The sequence below is a fragment of the Pan troglodytes genome, chromosome 1, assembly GCF_028858775.2.
Source record: "Pan troglodytes isolate AG18354 chromosome 1, NHGRI_mPanTro3-v2.0_pri, whole genome shotgun sequence".
In the NCBI taxonomy this organism is placed as follows: domain Eukaryota; kingdom Metazoa; phylum Chordata; class Mammalia; order Primates; family Hominidae; genus Pan; species Pan troglodytes.
Genome location: NC_072398.2, coordinates 213,944,323 through 213,965,543, shown reverse-complemented (window position 1 = coordinate 213,965,543; position 21,221 = coordinate 213,944,323). Strand labels below are relative to the sequence as shown.

General features: G+C 50.8%; 1 protein-coding gene across 1 annotated transcript in view; it reads left to right on the top strand.

Moving 5' to 3' along the window:
- Positions 1 to 402: 402 nt before the first annotated feature.
- Positions 403 to 21,221, top strand: part of PADI3 (peptidyl arginine deiminase 3) — a 34,998-nt gene continuing 14,179 nt past the window's right edge. Inside the window, exons 1-6 of the mRNA XM_524563.7 lie at positions 403 to 571; positions 10,918 to 11,098; positions 13,479 to 13,551; positions 16,996 to 17,057; positions 17,817 to 17,934; positions 18,934 to 19,059. Of these exons, the coding sequence (XP_524563.1) occupies positions 480 to 571; positions 10,918 to 11,098; positions 13,479 to 13,551; positions 16,996 to 17,057; positions 17,817 to 17,934; positions 18,934 to 19,059 (652 nt within the window). The 5' untranslated portion in view covers positions 403 to 479. The remainder of the gene's footprint in view (positions 572 to 10,917; positions 11,099 to 13,478; positions 13,552 to 16,995; positions 17,058 to 17,816; positions 17,935 to 18,933; positions 19,060 to 21,221) is intronic.

Below are 21,221 nucleotides of genomic sequence, written 5' to 3'. Positions count from 1 at the left end.
GAGGCCAGGCTGCACCCCTAACTGCTGGATCAGAGTGGACAACAGACCTGGGAATCCGCATTTTCACCAGCTTCCCCAGCAGAGTAAGAAAGCTCCCCATTATAGTCTCTGAAAATGCAGAAAATGGAGGTGAGGAAGCAAGAAGCGTCCGAGATCAATATCATATATCTCTGCACCCCCTCAACAGCACCTGCCCCCAACAGTTCCTGGTGCCTACCCAGGTACCTGTGGGGACTTGCTTTCCAAGAAATTAACTTCCTGGGTGCCGGGGTCGGGACAACAGGTTCGTATACAAATACTGGGTCCCTTCCAGCCAATCCTGAGCTCTCAGCTCTGGGAAGGGGCTGGGCTTTCATGACTGGAGCCAATGAATTGGCACCCTGGGCTGGAGGGGTGGGGCCAGGGGCTTTTAAACCTCATCCTAAGGGGCCTCAGGGGCAGTGTTGGGGTTGGCGGCCACAGCTAAGTCCAACACCAGCATGTCGCTGCAGAGAATCGTGCGTGTGTCCCTGGAGCATCCCACCAGCGCGGTGTGTGTGGCTGGCGTGGAGACCCTCGTGGACATTTATGGGTAAGAGTCAGAGGCCTAGTGGTTTGCAGGCCCTTGGTGCTGATGCCCTTGGACCTTCCTCCCTGCAGGCTGGGCAGGGCTTCTTCAGGGCCCACTCCCCAGCCTTGGCCTCGGAACAGCAGCCAATCAGGGAAGCTTGGGTCCTCCTCTTGGTCCACTGAGTTTCCTGAAGACCTTAGCCAGGGAATTTGAAGTTTGGGAGGCTGAGCCGGGTAGAAGAGGCTTCAGTGGCTGAGCTCCAGACCGGGGGCTTGGAGGGGGCTGGTGCCGCGAAGAGATGGCACTTTTCTATGTCCAAGGGATCCTGCAGGTTGGGCTGAGGATCTGTCTGGGGCACACAAGAATAGGAACAGGCAGATATCCCCAGCCCCATCCTGAGCCTATGAGCCTAGAAACAGAGCATGAATCATTTTTAAAAAATAAGTTAATACATAGCACTTACCATGTGCCAGGCACTATTCTAAGAGCTTCACAAGCCTCTTGAGTTAACTTTCGAACTTTAATCTTGAATTTAACCCTTACAACAACCCTGTGAGCTAGGCTTATTATTAGCATCATCTCATCAGACAAATGAGAAAACCGAGGCAGAGAGGGCAAGCCATTCGCTCAAGTCACACAGTTACTAAGTGGCAAAGCCAGGGTTTAAACCTGCTTGTGGTCTTACTCAGGAGTCTTATGGTTTTAGCTGCTCTGATACTTGGAAAATAAAGATTTCCAACCTGGTTTCCTCCAGACACTCAATGCCCATGCATTATGCTCCTACGGTGTGCCAGGTCATGCCTTTGAGGCCCATGGTAGAGGGAGGTAAGGCCTTATCTTCTCTCTCTTAGGAAGAAAAGAGGGTTAGGGTAGGGTTTTAGGAGCTGGGCTCTGGGGACCACCAGGGGGCTGGCTTCTTAGGCTTTTGGGGAGTCTCCAGGGTCCTGGCTTGGAGGTAATCAGGATACTGGGAGGGGTGGGTGCAGAACTGTGGGACAGCTCCCACCTCTCAAGTCTCCCAGCCCCCTCCTCAGGCCAGGTTTCTCAACCTCAGCACTACTGTCACGATACCTCTTTGTCATGGGGGCCACCCTGTGCACTGTAGGATGGAGAGCAGCATTCTGTGCCTCTCTTTTGCTAGATACCAGCAGCATACTCCCAAGTTGTGACAACCAAAAATGTCCCCAGACATTGCCAAATGTGCCCTGGGGTGGGAAGAAAATAGCCCACCCATTGAGAACGAGTCTCCGAGACTAAGACTCGAAAAATCAGGGCGAACTTAGTTGGGAGCAGCGATGGGGTTGATCCAGGGCATTGGATGAGAGGGGGTGAGGAGCTGGTCATGGGAGGGAACTAAGTCGGGAGCAGAGCCAGTCCAGGAAATAAATCCTGGTATTGGTGGGTGGGCAGTAGGAGGAGGAAGGGGATTCAGTGGTTCTTGAAGGAAGGGGCAGCCACAGAGGCTGTGCCACGGAGGTAATGAGGAAGGAGGGGTATCTGCCACTTGGCACCACTGCCTGCCTGCCATGGGGTGACTGGGCTGCGTGCCATGGGGTGACTCACCTGCCCCTGCTGCCTCGTGCCCGTTGGGCAGATGTGTCTCCGGTTTGACCTGCCCCAGGAAGCCTGGGCCTGGCTCCTCCCCCGCAGAGCTTCCTTAGAGGATAGAGGATGGATTGGGGCAATAAGAGATAAAGGCCATAGCTTCCTGGAGTCACCTGAGCCACACTGGAGGTTTGCAGAGAAGGCCATGGGTGGGACAGCCACAGGGTGGGGGATGGAAGCTCTGATACCTTCAAATGAGGGATTCTTGGGCCCTGGTGGCCAAACCCCCCAGGGGTGGGAGTGGAGAGCTCCTAGTTCGTTCATTCACATATTCTTCAAGTATTTCTTTTGGGTCTAGTGTGTGTACCATTCAGAGCCTTGAAGGATGAGCACAGGCTCTGGGGACACATACAGGGGAGCACAAGCAGCCCCTCCTCTCTGAGAAGCCAGCAGAGGCTGGACAATCTTCTTACAAGGGTGCCACAGAAAGGACTCCTTTCTGGAAAGGGGAGCAGGACTGAGTTAGTTCTGAGGTCCCTCCCGGCTTGGAGGTGCCGTGATGTAACAATCCTGGGTCCTCAGCCTGCGGGCCAACAAGAGAAAGGGCAGTAGATGTTGTGGCTCAGTCCTGGCTCTGCAACTTCCCGGCTCTCTGACCGTGGGAAACTCCTTTAACTTCTCTGAGTCTCTGTTTCCTCACCTGTTGCCTGGGGATGATAATAATATCAGCAATGGCACTGAATGCCACTCCCCAGCAGTGCCTGTAAGCGCTTTCCATATGTTAACTAATTCTCACAAAATTCTCAAGTGGGCACTGTCATCATCGTCATTTTATAGATAAGAAAACAAAGGCACAGAGAGGTTAAACAACTTGTCCAAGGTCACATGGCCAGTGAGTGGCAGAGCCAGGATGTAACTCAGTTTGGCCTTACTTCAAAGGGCAGTTAGGGGCATTGAATGAGATTGTGTGTGCAAAGCATGTAACTAATACTGATTTGTGGTGAACATTCAGTTATGTTAACTGTCACCATTATCATCATCATCAGTTTAAGGCTTTGTCCTGGGCCTGTGGACAGCCTCAAGCATCCCCAAACCTGCCATATGCAGGATGTCTGGGGAACAGTCTCTGGACCGTATTGGGAGAAGGAGTTGAGAAAAGCGAAATTTACATCTGACTCATGGCTGAGTCAGGGCAGGCTTCCTGGAGGAGGGGCACCAATCAGACCCTTGAAGGATGAGGACAAGCAAGTCCGTTGGGCCTCTCTATCTGTGGCAGTGGATTCAACTTTATCTTCTTGCCTTTCCATGAATTGGAGATGACCCAGGCATGGTATGGGGGCTTTTCTTTCTTGAGCAGTGAGTCTTAGGATGGGGAAAGGGAAGGAAGGGTACCCTGGTGCACTGAGCCATGCACTGGGCATCTGGTGGCTGATTAACTCCTCCCTGCAACTGGAGGCAGGCTCAGCGGGATGGTGGTCTGACAAGTGCTATCCCACAGGGCTGTAGGGCTTGAACCCAGATCCCATCAAGTTCCACAGCCCAGGTGGTTTGCTTGGTTCCACACAGCTCTTTCTCAAGGCTCAGGCATCAGCACAAACCTTAGCACAAAGTCTTGGTGCAGGAAGAAAGCTGCTTTCTTTTCTTCTTTTTTTTTTTTTTTTTTGTTGAAGACAGGGTCTCACTCTGTTGCCCAGGCTGGAATACAGTGGTGCAATCTTGGCTTACTGCAGCCTGGACCTCCCCAGGATCAAGCTATCCTCCCGCCTCAGCCTCCGAGTAGCTGGGACTACAGGCGTGCACCACCATCCCTGACTAATTTTTGCATGTTTTGTAGAGATGGGGTTTTGCCATGTTGCCCAGGCTGGTCTTGAACTCCTGGGCTCAAGTGATCTGCCTGCCTGAGCCTCCCAAAGTGTTGGGATTACAGGTGAGAGCCACCGTGTCTGGCCCAGTTTCATTCTTAATGGGCAAAATCAAAATCCCAGGATGACCTCTGGTGGGGAGGGCCATCCTCAGGGCCTCTGTCATTGGCCCAGTGGTAAGAACAGACTGGACCCATTCCCACTGGGCTTTCCCATAACATGTGGAGATGCTTCCTGGAGTCTGTTGGGTTGTGGCTGCTCATGTGGCTGAGGGGCCCGCGAAGCTGGTCACCTTTGGGATTCATCACAGGTGGGCTTGGAGAGCAGTCCCCAGGCTGGTTCAGTGAGACATCTCTGGGGTCTTACACACCACTTCATTTTTTAGTTGGGGAAACTGAGGCCCGGAGTGTGAAATGACTTGCTCAGGGTTACATAGTGAGTTAGGGACAGAGCTAAAACTAGAAACTAGGTCTTCCAATTCAAACGAAGGATCTCTGACTATTGGTGAAGAAGAAACTGAGTCACAGAGGTGCTGAGACTCGCCTGGATTGGAGGTCCTGGTGGGGCTTGTGGCGCCTCTGTGCTGGCAGACTTGGCTCTAAGGGCCCCAGAGCTCCAGGTGTTCTCAGATGCACGGCTGTGTAAGCCCTGCAGTCAGAAGGTCCTGGAAGGGTCAGGTCCCGTCTGCATGGCTGCAGAGGGGCCCAACGCACACAGCAGCCTAGAGGGCAGCTGAGTCTGTTCTCCAAGACACCTCGAAGAGGGGGCAACCTTGACCTGAGCGGGTGCACAGCTCTCGCACCTCAGAATGACCTCAAGTAACAGCACATGGAAAAGACAGAAGGCAGGGAGCCCATCACTAAGGTACCCCGGGCAGGTGTCTCCTAAGAGACCACACCTGGCGATGAGCCATGAAGCTCCTCTTTTCTCCAGCTCAGAGGTTCTCAACCCTGGCAGTGTGTTTCAATCACCTGGGGACCCATAAAAAAATTGATGCCCAGGCCCCACCTTGGGAAACCTGATTCAACTCATCTGTGAAGGGCCCCAGCACCCTAGGTTTTCAGGATCCGCTGGGGATGAATGTGCAGCTGGGGCTAAGAACCACTGCCCTCACTGGGAAGACAAACAACTCATGTCACCCCTTTCTCTGCAGAGGCTGCCTAATGGAGCCAGGACTCCAAGTTTTGGTCCTAGTTCTGTGGTCACTCACTATGTCATCTTGAGCAACTTTCTACTCAACCCTGGGCCTCAGTTTCCCCATATGGACCCTGAAGGGGTTGGCATAGAACAGTGGGTTTCAAGTTCCACTCATGGAGGCCTCTGAGTCCCCTCCCTGATTTGACAAAGCAGCTTCCATTCTGTCAACATCGGATTTTGTTTGATGCGAGAGCTCTGACCTGCCTGTGCAGAGAGCTGGGCCCTTGGTGGGGTTGGTGCATTTCTGCTCTTTTAAATACGGGGGATTTGGAAAAAGGGTATACGGGGCTGCCACTTTCCAGTGGTGGGGTGGGGCAGGGCCACCCAGGACTACGGTGGGACCGTGATTTCCTGAACCTGATTCTATTGATGAGGCTGGCAGCGTCGGCGGATCGGGGATCCTCGCTGACTGGGGAGGGGTGGCTGGAACTGCCACCCAGAAACCCAGCTGCCTGGGTCTTGGTCTCCTCTGCCCCCGCAGCCCAGCTCGGTGGAGACCTTGTTGGTCATCTTGTCAACCTTTCTGTGTTCAGCCATTGGGACCTTTCCCATCAGTTTCTCAGCTCCTAAAATGTCTGGTTTTGTTCTCCTGGAAGTCCAGGCCCTGAGTCCATGAAGGGAGAGGATAGGTTTGGGCTTGCAGGCGAGTGGGGACAGAGCTGGCCATGAGTCCTGGCTCTGTCACTTGCTAGCTGTGTGACTTTGGGCAAATCACCTGCCGTCTCCAAGGCTCAGTATTCTCATCTGTAAAGTGGGGATAATAGCACACATGTTATGTGGCTGTGGGGGATACCTTCCTCACCAATGCCCCGTCTTCCTCCTCACCATTGAAGGGGGTGATACACGAGGGGGATGGGCTCACACTGAGTCAACTCTACATGGGCTGGAGGGACCAGGCTCCAGCATTTTTTTTTTTTTTTTTTTGAGATGGAGTTTTGCTCTTGTTGCCCAGGCTGGAGTGCAATGGGGCTATCTTGGCTCACTGCAACCTCCGCCTCCCAGGTTCAAGCAATTCCCTGCCTCAGCCTCCCTAGTAGCCGGGATTACAGGCATGTGCCACCATGCCCGGCTAGTTTTGTATTTTTAGTAGAGACGTGGTTTCTCCATGTTGGTCAGGCTGGTCTTGAACTCCTGACCTCAGGTGATCCACCCACCTCAGCCTCCCAAAGTGCTGGGATTATAGGCGTGAGCCACTGCACCCGGCCCACCAGGCTCCAGCATTTCTAAGACAACCTACTCTAAGCCGTGATTCTCAGATGTCAGCGAACATCAGAATGGCTTAAAATGCGGTTCCAAGGCCCCACCTGGAGCACTTCTAAGAATCTGCATTTTCAATAAGGTGGGTCTGAGGTTGGCTACTTTTAGGGAGGCCAACTGTTCCTGTTTGTCTGGGACCTTGCAGGTTTTAGCACAGCAAATTCTGTATCCGGGAACAGCCTTAGTCCCAGCAAACTGATGCTGTTGGCCACCCTACCACGTTTTACCCCCCACTCACCATCTTAGGCTGGCTGTGCCAGAGGAGCAGTTGAGTTCTCGGGCTGGCTTGGGGGGTGTGGGGCTGGGAGAGCCCTGGACAGGCCTGTGCATGGAAGCCTCAGCAGGCGAGGGTCCAAGGCCCTGAGCCCAGGACTGGAACAGAAGCACTGCCTAGAAAGCCCAGAAGCCAGCATGTGACAGCTCAGCCATGCTGGCAGCTCAAGGTGGCCTGGAGAGGAAGGACTTTGTCCAGGTGAGGCTCCAGGTACTTCCCCTGTTCTCTAGGAAATGGGAAGCTAGATCCTCCCGTACCTGATGCAGGTCCTCCTCCCAGCAGCTGCCCCTCTCATTTTCCTAACACACAGCTTTCATGACAGGCATGAGCACTGGACTGGAAGTCAGCAGCCCTACCTTCTAGTCACTTATCTTCTGGGCCTCAGTTTCCCCATCAGTGAAATGAGGGCATGACTTTTGCTCATCCTGAGTGCTTTACCCACACTGGTTCCTTTCCTCTTCTCCTCATCCCCACCAGATAGATGTCGATGCTGCGGCTGAGGGAGGCAGTCACTCGCTCAAAGTCACACACCTAATGAGTGATGGGACTGGGATTTGAACCCAGTTGTCTGGCCCCAGGGACCACAGGCTCAAGTACCTTGCCACAGCTCCATCATGTTGCCCCTCCTGATCAAGAACCATCGCTGGCTCCCCATTACATAGGGATGAAATGAAAACAAGCTCGTTATAGCCTGAGTCTAAACTAGACCTCTTAAGGTTCCACGGTGAAAACACCTTCGCCTCACTTGTGTCTCCTCTTGGTGCCTTCCCTGGGGAACCTGCCCCAGCCACCCAGCCCACCAGGTGGCTCATCCTGCCTCCAGACCCGTTTCCTGCACCCTCATGTCCTGAACCCCTTCCCTGTCCTGGGCCAATGGTGTTCCAAGCCTTTCCTCTCTATTATCACACTTGAGTTTCATGATTGCCCATGAGGTTGGCCAAGTAGGTGTCATTATCCCACTTTAAGGTGAGGTTAATGGGCCCAGAGAGACTAAGTGATTTAGTCAAGCTCAGCTGGCCGATGTGTGACCCAGCCTGGTCTAGAACCTAATTCTTGACTCTGGTCCCAGCACCACCCGAGCCCTCGGCTTGCGGCCCCTCCCTTCCCCAACCTCAGATGTAGCTTGTTCACCTGTGCTAAGCCCTTGTTCAGACCGTGGCCCTGGGGACCCTCCTGGGGAGGGGTGCTTCCGTCTTCATTGGGGATCCCCCAGCATCTCACACAGAGCCTGGCACATGGAGAGGCAGGGGCGCTGGGCTGAAACACCCTACACCCAGGGGCTGGAGCCTGGGGACTGAGTGGGGTTTTCATACCAGAAGGACCATCAAGGGCGCTCAGCCCTTGCCCATGGACACTTGAGGCCCAAGGAACAGCTCTGGGGTTGAGGGAGTTCCATAAAAAGTTTACAGGCTTCAGCCAGGCATGGTGGCTCACGCCTGTAATCCCAGCTGGGAGGCTGAGGCAGGCGGATCACTTGAGGTCAGGAGTTCAAGACCAGTCTGGCCAATATGGTGAAACCCTGTCTCTACTGAAAATACAAAAATTAGCCGGACACGGTGGTGGGCTGTGTTGTCCCAGCTGCTTGGGAGGCTGAGGCATGAGAATTGCTTGAACCTGGGAGGTGGAGGTTGCAGTGAGCCAAGATTGCACCACTGCACTCCAGCCTGGGCGACAGAGCAAGACTCTGTCTCAAAAAAAAAAAAAAAAAAAAAAAAGGCTTCCTTGGGAGATGGAAGGCAAGTGCCTCAGGAGTGGGGCTGAGGGTGTTCCCGAGGGTATGAGAGGCTGCTCTTCCTACCTGGGTTTGTCTTCCTGTGTCTCTTTCCGACTCCCTGTCTCTGACTCTCCATCTCGCTGGGTCTCTCCAAGTCTCTCTGTCCCTATCTCTCTGTCTCTGTGTCTTCATGCCTCTCTCCCTGGTTCTGCCATTTCCCCTGTGGGGGGCTGCCCAGGGCCGAACAGGCCAGAGGGCTCCACCAGCCCTGGAAATTACAGGCTTTGGGAGTAGGGTTGCCAGATAAAATAAAAGATGCCTAGTTAAAATTGAATTTCAGGTAAATAATTAATAATTTTTTTAGTATAAGTGTATCCCAAATACTTCACGGGAGTACCAAACAATGATTGACTGTTCACTTGAAATTCAAGTCCAACTGAGCTTTCTGTATTTTTATTTGCTAAGTCTGGCAGCCCTGCTTAGGAGGAGAAACAGGTGTGTCTGTCCCTCCCAACTGGTAAGGACACCTGACAGGGGCCCAGACACCAGAGTGGGACCTGCCTGATGGAGAGAAGCTTGGGCTTGGTTTATTTCCCTTTTCATAAAAAAGCTGCTTTGAGATGTAAGAGAATCATGTTGGTGGAAGAGCGAAGAGGTTGGTTTGGGGGAGGTCTGCCTTACTCTGAGGGAAGATGGGAAGCGGGGGGAGTGGCCAGCTGTGGAAATTTGGGGTAGTCCCCTACGTATCCTGTGCCTCAGTTTCCCCATGTGTAAACAGGAGTAATTTTCTCATCCTGGGGCTGCAGTGAGAATCAGATGAGCTAATGTACAAAAAGGCTTAGGCAGGCCTGCCGTGATAAGAGTGCAGAGGCTGGGGGCTTTTTATGTTATGGTATTGTTGTTATTATTACTCCTGGGGAGGTGGTGGGCAAGAGTGTGGACTGAGGAGCCACATGGCTGGGTTTGGATCCCAGCCCGGCCACAGACCTTGGGCAAGTTACTTAACCTCGGCTTTCTCATCTGTATAATGGGAGACAATAATAGATAGTGCCTCCCTTCTAGGGTTATTGAGAGGATTGCATGATGGGCTGGCACACAGCATGAGCTCAGTAAGTGTCAGTCACTGTTATCCCCCAGGGGCGTGCATGCCGCTGCCTCCAGGAAGCCCTCCAACTCGCAGTGGCCTCTCCCTACATGGGTTCCCACTGAGCTGTGATCCTGTGGCCTTGAGCCCCATCTGGCTGCCCTGGACAATGTTGGTCCTCAGCTCCCCAGCGGGATCAACAGTGGGGAGAGCAGTGGGTGGATCTGCCCGCCAGACAGCACCTGAGTGCACAGTGGGCACCCCACAGTCAAAGGATGCATAGTCTGGTTTCCAGGAGGAACCCCAGACTAGGTGGAATGAGGGAAATGCAATCTCAGGGCCAGATAACATCACAGATACTTTAAACCTGCAATTAATTTCTGGTTGTTTGACCAAATCTGGCCAAGTTTCCCGGGTGACACTGCAGAGCTGTGGAACAGCATGGGCTTGGAGTCAGACCTGGTGCACATCTGGCTCTGCCATGTGATGCAACCTCAGGCTTGTCACGAGGCCTTCTTGAGCCTCAGTTGCTAATATGTCAAATGGGGATGATATTGCTCACCTTACAGCTTGTAAGAGTGGAGGGAGCTGCGTGTGCCAGGTGCCTGGCATGCAGCGGGCACTCAACCAGATTGAATTCCCTTCCCAGGGAAGAATCCAAGGATATCTTCCCACCCACTAAGGAGACATGTGATGGGATCTGGGGTGAGAAATGCTCTTTTTAAAGCTCTCAGAACTGTAAGGGGCTCCACCCACCACTGGCTGGTGTTCACTGAGCTCTTCGTGCCCAGACCTGCACTGGGGATTTATCGAGCACACGGCTGGGTTCTGACTTCCGAAGAGCTCGCCATTCTAGTGAGTGCTAAAGAAACTCACAAGGGAAATGTTAATGAACACAGGGGCTTAGAGCATCAGACTGTGTGTATGTTTTTTTGTTTTGTTTTGAAACAGGGTCTTGCTCTGTCGCCCAGGCTGGAGTGCAGTGGTGCAATCTTGGCTCACTGCAACCTCTGCCTCCTGGGTTCAAGCGATTCTCCTGCCTCAGCCTCCCCAGTAGCTGGGATTACAGGCACATGCTACCACGCCCGGCTATTTTTTTGTATTTTTAGTAGAGACAGGGTTTCACCATGTTGGCCAGGCTCGACCTCAAGTGATCCGCCCGCCTCGGCTTCCCAAAGTGCCTGACCTCAAGTGATCCGTCCGCCTCGGCTTCCCAAAGTGCTGGGATTAAAGGAGTGAGTCACCACGCCCGGCCGACTGTGTATATGTTTGTGTGGGGTCCAGGCTTGACTCCCAGAAGCTTACTGTGAGGATCTGAGGGGACTGGGTGGCCAAGGAAGGCTTCCTGGAGGAAGCAGGGCTTGAGCCAAAGCTCAAACATCTGAGCAAAATATATCTCCTTCGGCGCCGACCATGGCTCTCTGCCCTGCCCAGGTCAGTGCCTGAGGGCACAGAAATGTTTGAGGTCTATGGGACGCCTGGCGTGGACATCTACGTCTCTCCCAACATGGAGAGGGGCCGGGAGCGTGCAGACACCAGGCGGTGGCGCTTTGACGCGACTTTGGAGATCATCGTGGTCATGAACTCCCCCAGCAATGACCTCAACGACAGCCATGTGAGCTGGTCCTTGGTGGGGTGGGGAGAGGTTGCGAGGGAGGCAGCTGTCTAGCTCTAGGAGGGCCCAACATTCTCTTTCTCCAGAGCACAGGGCAACACAGTGGGTAAGTGCCTGGCCTTGGAGCCATACTGCTGATTTTGAATCCCAGCTCTGCAAGTTACAGACACATACCATGTGTCCTTGGAAAGCCTTATCATCCCTTGGGGCCTCTGTCTGCCATCTGTAAAATGGGATAATCATAACCCCTGCCTCCTATCATTGCTGTGGAGTGCCACAGGAGCCAGTGTTCCTTCTCTTGCTTCCCAAGACCCCCTGGAGAAGGAGTTGTCCCAGTTCTGCTGAGTTGGGTCTCAGTTTCCCCATATGTAGGCTGAGGGTTGACTAGGGGATCTCTGCCACTTTGAATGAAAGAGAGAAAGCAGGGACAGGGGAGGGACACCGGCGCCTGGGAAGACCCCCTTCCTAGGTGACAGCATTTTCCCAAGGCACTTTGCTGTCCCTAATCCACTCTCTTCCTGACCCTATTTGCAGGGTAGGGGACATTTAACACACGGGAGAAATGAGTGGCCTTTAAGCTTGGCACAGGTGATGTTTGCTTCGAGGGCTGATAGGGACCAGGACTTGGAGGGTGGGAGTAGTGGGATCCACTCCATGTCAGGAGCGATGTTTCAGAAACTGGCCCTTTAAGGAGCACTGACCATGTGCCAGGTACTGGGCAGCCATGACCTCATCCAGCCCTCACAGCAGCCCAGAGAGGCAGGGGACTGATGCCCATTTCGCAGATGGGGCAACTGAGGTTCAGAGTAACTGTCCCGGGACCGCACACTAATGGTCAGGAGAGCTAGAATTCAGTGCAGACCTGCCTGACCCCTGGGGGCAGTCTCCCTCCATCACCCCCACCTCTGTTCCCAGCCATGCATCCATGAGGCACTTGGGGCAGGACCCAATGAACCCATTTAATAGGCAAGAAAACTAAGAAGGAGAAGGGGTGGCTTTCCTGAAGTCACATGATCTAGCGAGCGGCAGAGCTGGTGAGAGTCAGGACAGAGTCCCAGGGGTAGTGCAAGAGGACCGGCTAGCCTGTGAGGGGCCCCACCTTGGTGCCGGTTGAAGTGGCGATGGTGTGGGTACCCCCCACCTTGAATTCCTTGGCCATGATGGCTGGTGGGATGGAGGAAGTTCAGAGTCTCTCCCACCCTTTCCCTCACCCGCCATATACCCCTGCTCCCTATCCTGCCTTTGGCCAGGATCCCAGTAATTGTATGTTTGAGGCAAGCATCACTGCTGGTGATTGACACACGGGGTTCAGTAATTGCAGGATTTAGGGGCTCCCAGGACTAAGGAGGTGAGTGACCCCTGCAAGATCCTCCCCTCTGGCTGAGATTCGGACATGAGAAGCAGAGAGTTGAGACACCCATGTCAGGAGGGAATACCCCAAGGGGAGGGTCATGCTTTAAAGGGAACTTGGATGCCTTGGATTCATCTGCCTCCAACTAAATATCATCCACGCCATCTTCATCCTCACCCTGTAACAGTTCTTGAGTGCTCGCTGTGGGCCGGGCACCGAGCTGCACATGCCCCATACATGACTCCTTTCATCTTCACAGCCTCTAATTAGTCCTAAGGGGTAGGAACTATTATTATCCCCACTTTACAGTTGAGGAAATTGAGGCCCAGAGAAGATCAGTAACTTTTCCTGGGATATTCAAAAGTGGGGGATCCAGAATCTGGGCCCAGGCCATCTGACCTCAGAGCCCTGCATTTAACCAGCCCCCATCCCACAAGATGCCATCTGCCCACTGATAACAGTAGCTAGTATTTCTTGGGCACTTCCTATGGGCTCAGTCTTTTACATGTATTGTTTCCAAGCTGCACTACAAGCCTCTGAAGTAGAGACCTATAGAGGTAGAGACCTTTTCCCATTTTGCAGATGAGAAAACTGAGGTGGCTCAGGTAGGTGAGAGGCCTTGGCCAAGGTCATAGAGTACCCAGAGGTGCCGGGCTCAAGCCCGGGCCTGTCTGAGTCCCACAGACAAGAATGTTGGCTTGAAGAGTGTCCCCAAACCCTGCCCAGCCCAAACCCTTTATTTTACAAATGGCAAAACTGAGACCCAAAGGGGAGCAAGAGCTTGTCAAAAATCACAGAGTAGGTTATTGGAGGGACTGGTACCCAAGTCTCTTGAGAAACTCTCACAAATAGCTCCCATTTTACAGATATGCCAACCAAGACACAGAAAAATAAATGGCACAGAGGAGGTTAAAGAAAGAGCAAGGTTCCTTGGGCCCCCTCCCCTCCTTACCAGATCCCCGAGAGCTATCTTTTGGGGCGGGAGCTCTTGGCTTCTGCTGGTATTACTCTGCGCCCAACTCTCCACAGGTTCAGATTTCCTACCACTCCAGCCATAAGCCTCTGCCCCTGGCCTACGCGGTGCTCTACCTCACCTGTGTTGGTAAGTTGGAGGCCATGTTGATGGTGTGGCCAAGGACACATTTAAAAAATTCAAGCAGTACAAAAGAGTATACGTTGAAAATTAAACCTCCTTCCCTCCAACTCAAGACTTCTAGTTCCCCACACCCAGCATTTTTCTAGAGACACGCTGTGCTTATATATGAAAGCACATACATACCTGTATATCCCCCCTCTTTTGTAAGCAAATTGAAGCATACTATAGACAAGGAACTGGACCTTGCTTTTGCCAGCTTAAAGTTTTTCTGCTAAGCCTCCACAAATGGATACATAAACTCCATGCAAGATGACTCAGATGTTGGAGCTATCAGACAGGGCATGCAAAGTAATTGTGATTAATATGTTAAGGGTTCTAGTGGAAAAGGTAGACAATATGTATGAACAGATGGGGAATTTCAACAGAGAAGAAAATCAATAAGAAAGAGTCAAATGGAAATGCTAGACATAAAAACCATAGTAATAAGATATTTTAAAAATGCTTTTGAAGGTTTCACCAGTAGACTTGACACAGCTGAGGAAAGAATCAGTGAACTTGAAGATAAGTGAATAAAAGTTACCCAAACTGAAACCCAAAGAGAAAAAAGAATAAAACAAACAAATGAAAAAACATAACAGATTTAAGAGCTCTGTGACAGTATCAAACAGTCTAAATTCAATGAAATTCCTATAGAAATTCCAACATGGCTTTTTTGTTTGTTTGTTTGTTTAAGGAGTTTTGCTCTTGTTGCCCAGGCTGGAGTGCAATGGCACAATCTCAGCTCACCGCAACCTCCGCCTCCTGGGTTCAAATGATTCTCCTACCTCAGCCTCCCGAGTAGCTGCAATTACAGGCGCATGCCTCCACGCCCAGCTACTTTTGTATTTTTAGTAGAGACAGGGTTTCTCTATGTTGGCCAGGCTGGTCTTGAACTCCTGACCTCAGATGATCTGCCTGCCTCGGCCTCCCAAAGTGCTGGGATTACAGGCATGAGCCACTGTGCCCAGCCCCAACATGGCTTTTTAATATAACTTTACAGAGCTGATCCTAAAATTTGTATGGAAAAGCAAAGGTCAAGAATAGCTAAGACAATTTTGATGAAGAATAAGGTTGAGGGATTCACAATTCCAAATATCAAGACTTTTTTTTCAAACTATAGTACTTGAGGCATTGTGGAATTGGTATAGAGCAATAGAGCAAATAGAGAACCCAGAGACAGACCGATGCTTGTGTAGTTATCATGTGGCAATAAATGAACTTGGAGCCCTACCTCATACCATACTCAAAAATAAACTTCAAGTCAGTTAAAAATCTTAAGGTGAAAATCAAAATTGTAAAGCTTTTAGAAAAGAATATCTTTGTACCCTCAAGATAGTAAAGATTTTCTTTAACAAGGCAAAACAAAAGTGCAAAGACCATAAGGGGAAAGATTGCTAAATTAGACTACATTAAAATTAAAAATTTATATGCAACAGACAACAAGTAAAAAGTCAAACTATGAACTAGGAGAAGAAATCTGCAATGCATACGGCTGACTTGGTGCATATAGAATATGAAGAACTCCAATCAATAAGAAAAGGACAAAAATAATAGAAATGGGCAAAAACATGAATAAGCAATTCACAGAAGAGAAAGTCCCAGTGATCAAAACCCAAATTAAAAGATGCCTAACTGAGCATTGCCAAGGTTGTGGAGCTGGGAAACTCCTTACAAAGGAGTGGGTGGGAGTTTGCTTTGGCTCACACACTTGAGAAGCAATTAGCAAAGAAGTTGAAAATGCTTTATCTGTAGGAGGCATTTTTTAGAAGCAGAACTTCTAGGTTATAGAGAATCTATATTTTTTAACTTGATAGATATTGCCAAACTGCTCTCCAAAAACACTGTATCAGTATACATGTCTGCCAACTGCATATATGCTTTGCCAACACTGCATTAGCAACTTTTTCCCTTTTTGCCAATCAGTTGGCATCACACTGTTGTTTTACTTCGCCTTTCTTTAGTTAGGAGTGAGGTTGGGCATTCCCCATCTGCAGCCCAAATACATACACACATGATCATTGGAAAATAACATAGACAGAAAAGTACATAAAGCTTTATTTTACATACATATGTATATAAAGCATATGTACACACACACACACAAATAATTACAAAGCAAATCAAAGAATAGCTCAGAAAATAAACCCAAGAGTAGCCGAAGAAATAAAACACTACCAGCACCCCAAAGTCCCCTCAATGTCCATCTCTGATCATAACTCCCTCCTTCTCCTACAGGTAACCACTACCTTGTGGTAAGTATTTTCTTGCTTCTCCTCATGGTTTTATCTCCTGAACGCAATACCCAAATAACATGGTCTCGTTTTACCATCTGATTTTCTGTGGATGCAGTCATATCATGTATATTCTTTTGCGTTGGGCGTCTTTTGCCCCATGCTATGTTTGTGAGATTTATCCACTTGTTGCATGGTGGTTGAGTATCTTTTCACATGTTTAAAAATCATTTCAGGCCACGCGTGGTGGCTCATGCTTGTAATCCCAGCACTTTGGGAGGCTGGGGTGGGTGGATCACTTGAGCCCAGTAGTTCAAGACCAGCCTAGGCAACATGGTGAAATCCTGCCTCTATGAAAGATACAAAAATTAGTTGGGCATGGTGGCATGCACCAGTAGTCCCAGCCTCAGGAGGCTGAAGTGGGAGGATTACTTGAGCCCAGGAGGCAGAGGTTGCAGTGAGCCATGATCATGCCACTGCACTCCAGCCTGGGCAACAGAGACCCTGTCCTGTCTCAAAAAAAAAAAAAAAAAAAAAAAAAAAAAATCCTATCTAATTTATTCTTTCTTCTCTCCCTCCCTGCTCCTCACTACTTCTTCTTTAAGAACTAAGAAGACTACTTTTTTTTCAGAGCAGGAAGATTGATTCTGACCTCCTGAATGCTCCATTTGCATTATGAAATCTCACCCAGTGTCTAGGGATAAATGTTAAGAAGGTGGGATGGGGGTGGGATTTGGGGACTGTGAGTAGCTCAGAGAGGACACACAGCCAGGAGGTGGCAGAACCTGGGTTCGTGTTCACATCTGTTTGACACCAAAGTCCAGGCTTGCTACCCCATTCCAAGGAGATGAGGCAGCTTTATATAGACAAGAATGTTCCTGGAGACCTGGGCTCAGTTCAGGGCATGCCTGGGACTGCAAGGGCCGCAGGGATGCAGATAGGAAGTGGTCAGGGAAGGCTTCCTAGAGGGGGCAGCATTTGTCCTGGGCCTTTGCTGTGACCCTGCTTCTTGCCTCAGGCCTCTTTCCCCAGCCCAGAGAGTGCAGATGCCCTCACCTCTTGGATGGTGTCTCCTTAGAAATGACTTGCCTTTGCCCAGCCCCAGACAAGCCCTGAGATCAAGGCCTGCCCTGGGCTCCTGGGAACCTTGTAGTGACTTACCCTCTGCCTCCTCTTACAGACATCTCTCTGGATTGCGACCTGAACTGTGAGGGAAGGCAGGACAGGAACTTTGTAGACAAGGTAAGCATCTCTGCCTGGGCCCAGGAAGCAGGAGTGTAGTTGGAGCTTGCTCTAGGTTGGGTTAAGAAGGATGAGGCCATTACAGGTATCCCCCTGCCTCCCAGCTGATGCCGAGACCAAGGGCCAAAAACAGAAACCAGGCATGGCTGGGATCTTCTTTCACCAGGAGAAAAATCATCGCCAGGAATTATCAGGCATGGAGGTACCCAGCCCTGAGCTAGGCCTTGGTTTGTGGGATCAAGACCTTCTGGACTCATAAACTAGGTCAGGAGTGGGCAAACTTTTTCCGTGAAAAGTCACATAGCAAGTATTTTAGGCTTTGTGGGACATATGGTCTCAGTTCTGCCACTATAGTGTGAAAGCAGCCACAGTTAATACAGAAATGGATGGATGTGACTGTGTGCTAATAAAACTTTATTTATACAAACAGGCAGTAGGCCAGATTTGGCCCACAGTTCATAATGTGCTGATCCTGACCTAGGCGAGAAGAGAAACCAAATATGAAACTGTTGAAGAACTTGGGACTGAATTATGTTGGAACTTGGTGCCCTGGGAGTTAAGAGGAGAAGGTCGAGGTGGGCTGGATGGTGTGGGCAACAGAGAGCCATTGCCATTGACATGTCTTGAGAAGGAGGTGTTTCGAGAACGTGGACCTAGCCTCACAGGGTGGGGTGGTTACAGGCCAGGCTGGGGTTCCTGGGTAGGGAGGCACAGGTCTCATCTGAGCCCTCATCACTGGCTATGTTTTGTCATTGGCAGCGGCAGTGGGTCTGGGGGCCCAGTGGGTATGGCGGCATCTTGCTGGTGAACTGTGACCGTGATGATCCCAGCTGTGGTGTCCAGGACAACTGTGACCAGCACGTGCACTGCCTGCAAGGTGAGGCCGGGGCAGCCTGAGTCCCTGGGTGTCCAGGATCACTGCTCAGTTACCCCATGGGAGTTCCAACCCACAGGCGAGACTCTGAGGCCAGAGTCCAGGGGAGAGCGCCAGCCTCCAGACACACCTCGATGCTCCTCAAAACCCATCTCAGGCTGGCAGCTGCCCCTCCCTAGTGTCTGTAGGGCCAGCGAGCACTCACATGCCAGGGCAGAAGCTCTGGAAATGAGCCACCTCGCCATTCTCTTCCTCCAGGGGAGCAGAGGATGCTAGCATTATTCGAGCACCTACTGTGTGCCAGGCCTTTTCCCCAAATTCTCATTGAATCATGCAAGTGGGACAGTATCATCACCCCAATTTAGAGATGAGGATGCTGAGACTCAGAAGCCAGGAGACTCCCTGAAGACTGTGTCTGATCCGGGGCCTCCCCTCTCAACCCCAAATCTGGGCCTCCTCCTTCAGCACCTCTGGCCTACATTTCTGTGACCCCCCACCTCTTGCTAAGTCCATCTGTCCTGAATTCCAGCCCCATGGAGAATGAGCTGCAATATTCCAGGGTGTGCTAGGTGCTGTCCACGGGAGATGACCATGGTTGCCTTCTGAAGTGGGCACCATTGGAGATGGGGATGCTGGGGCTCCAGAAGGGAGGGGCTTGTCCAGGGTCACAGGGAGTGATGCTGGGACGGAGGCCAGAACCCTTACCTGCACGACGCCCACATGGCCTTACCCTCCTTGCTTCTCTGAAGCACCTGTTGTGTGTCAGACACCAGCTGGTTATGCCACACTTCATGTTTCTCTGGGCAATTGAGGAAACATGAGTCCAGGAGAGCATAGATGTCTTCGTGGTTTGTTCTTGATGGCTTCCAGGGTTTTCACAAAGCTAGGGCTGGGAGACCCAGGTCTTGATACCCACTGACCTGGGGAGGGAGCCGGGCAGCAGAGGAAGGGGCCAGGAGCCAGGACTCCCTTGAGTCACTACCACTCTGTCTGGCTTCACAGACCTGGAAGACATGTCTGTCATGGTCCTGCGGACGCAGGGCCCTGCAGCCCTCTTTGATGACCACAAACTTGTCCTCCATACCTCCAGCTATGATGCCAAACGGGCACAGGTCTTCCACGTCTGTGGTGAGTTTGTGCCACTGCCCCTTGCCATCTGTGCCCTGGTGCCAGGTTGCCTGCCAGGGAACCTCCTGTTCCTGCCTTGGGCCATGGGCAGGTCCTGCTCACACTCCGGGAGATGCCCTGGTGGGTGGCGGGTCACAGTAAGAACAGTCAGAAGTGGGGGCTTTGGAACTGATGAACTGGTGCCCCCAGCACAACACCTGGCCTGAGGTCATTTTATTGGATGAATGACCTTTTCAAATACATTTTAAGCATGTGTAGAAATTCTTATCAAAAATTTCAAACATACACAAAAAGCAGTGCTATGAATCCCCATGTGCCTGTCACTCAGATTAAACAATTATCACTGTTTTGTCTGTCTCGCTGAAGTTTTGTGAAACCAACCCCAAACACCATAGATTTCACCCAATTAATTCAGTCTGTATTCCCCCCAAATATAGATGGCTGTTGTTTTACATAGTCTGCCAAAATCACAAGAAATACAAGTAAAAATCTAAGTGCCTTTGAGAAACTAAAAATGTATACAAGTAATAAGATGCTTTTTTTTTTTTTTTTTTTTTTGAGACAGAGTCTCGCTCTGTTGCTCAGGCTGGAGTACAGTGGCGTGACCTTGGCTCACTGCAACCTCCACCTCCCGGGTTCTGGTGATTCTCCTGCCTCAGTCTCCCAAGTAGCTGTGACTGCAGGCATGTGCCACCACACCCAGCTAATTTTTTGTATTTTTAGTAGAGACAGGGTTTCATTGTCTTAGCCAGGATGGTCTCAATCTCCTGACCTTGTGATCTGCCCGCCTCGGCCTCCCAAAGTGCTGGGATTATAGGCGTGAGCCACCGTGCCTGGCCGCTTATTTTTTAAATAATCAGACAATATGGAAGTATAGAAAATGAAACCTGAGAGTTCTCTACCCGTCTCTAAATCTGACTTTTTTTTTTTTTTTTTTTTTAAGTCAAGGTCTTGCTCTGTTGCCCGGGCTGGAGTGCAGTGGCATGATCTCAGCTCACTGCAGCCTCCACCTTTCAGGCTCAAGCAATCCTTCCACCTTAGCCTCACGAGTAGCTGGGACTACAGGCATGTACCACCACACCCTGCTAATTTTTTTTTTTTTTTTTTTTGTAAAGACAGGGTTTCACCATGCTGCCCAGGCTGGTCGTGAACTCCTGGGCTCAAGCAATCCACCCGCTTTGGCCTCTCAAAGTACTAGGATTATAGGCGTGAGACGCCGCACCGGGCCTGAATCTGATTGTCACTGTTAATGAGTTGGGATGTGTGCTTCCCAACTTTATTCTACACGTTCTCCAGCGTGTGTCCATATGCTGCTTTCCAACCGGCTTCTTTCATTAAGTAATAATCCCACACACCTTTCCTGGTATTTATTGAGCTCTACTTCATTCTTTTCCACTGCTGTATAATATTCCTAAGCATAGAGGTGCTGTGACTCACACAGTTCTCTGAACATCATAGTGGTTTGCAGTGTTTTGATTTTATAACAATGCAGGTTGCTTGAGGTCAGGGGCTTTGTTCAAGTCCAGAACCGTGCCCCATGGGTGCACTGTAGTTGCACAGTAAATATTTGATGAATTAATGAATATCGAGCACTCTTGTACAGAAATATTATGTGAATTTGTACCTATTATTGTTTGTTTGTTGTTGTTGTTTTGTTTTTTGTTGGTTTTGGTTTTTTTTGAAATGGATTCTCGCTCCGTGCCCAGGCTGGAGTGCAGTGGTGTGATCTTGGCTCACTGCAACCTCCGCCTCCTGGGTTCAAGCAATCCTCCTGCCTAAGCCTCCTGAGTAGCTGGGATTATAGGTGTGCACCACCACCGCCCGGCTAATTTTTGTATTTTTAGTAGAGACAGGGTTTCACTATGTTAGCCAGGCTGGTCTTGAACTCCTAACTTCAGGTGATCCACCGCCCTCGGTCTCCCAAAGTGCTGTGATTACAGACATGAGCCACCGTGCCCAGCCTGTAGATGTATTTTTGTAGGAAAGATACCTAGCAGTGGAATTGCTGGGCTTGGGGTAAACATTACTTTGTTGGATGCTGCCAAATTGTGCTCCAAAAAGATATGAGCGCCAGTCTTAGAAAGGAAGACCCTTTCCCCCAGCCGTGGCCCCCACTGTGTATTACCTGTCCTCTCCTTTGCCAGTGGAGGTGAAAGGAGAGA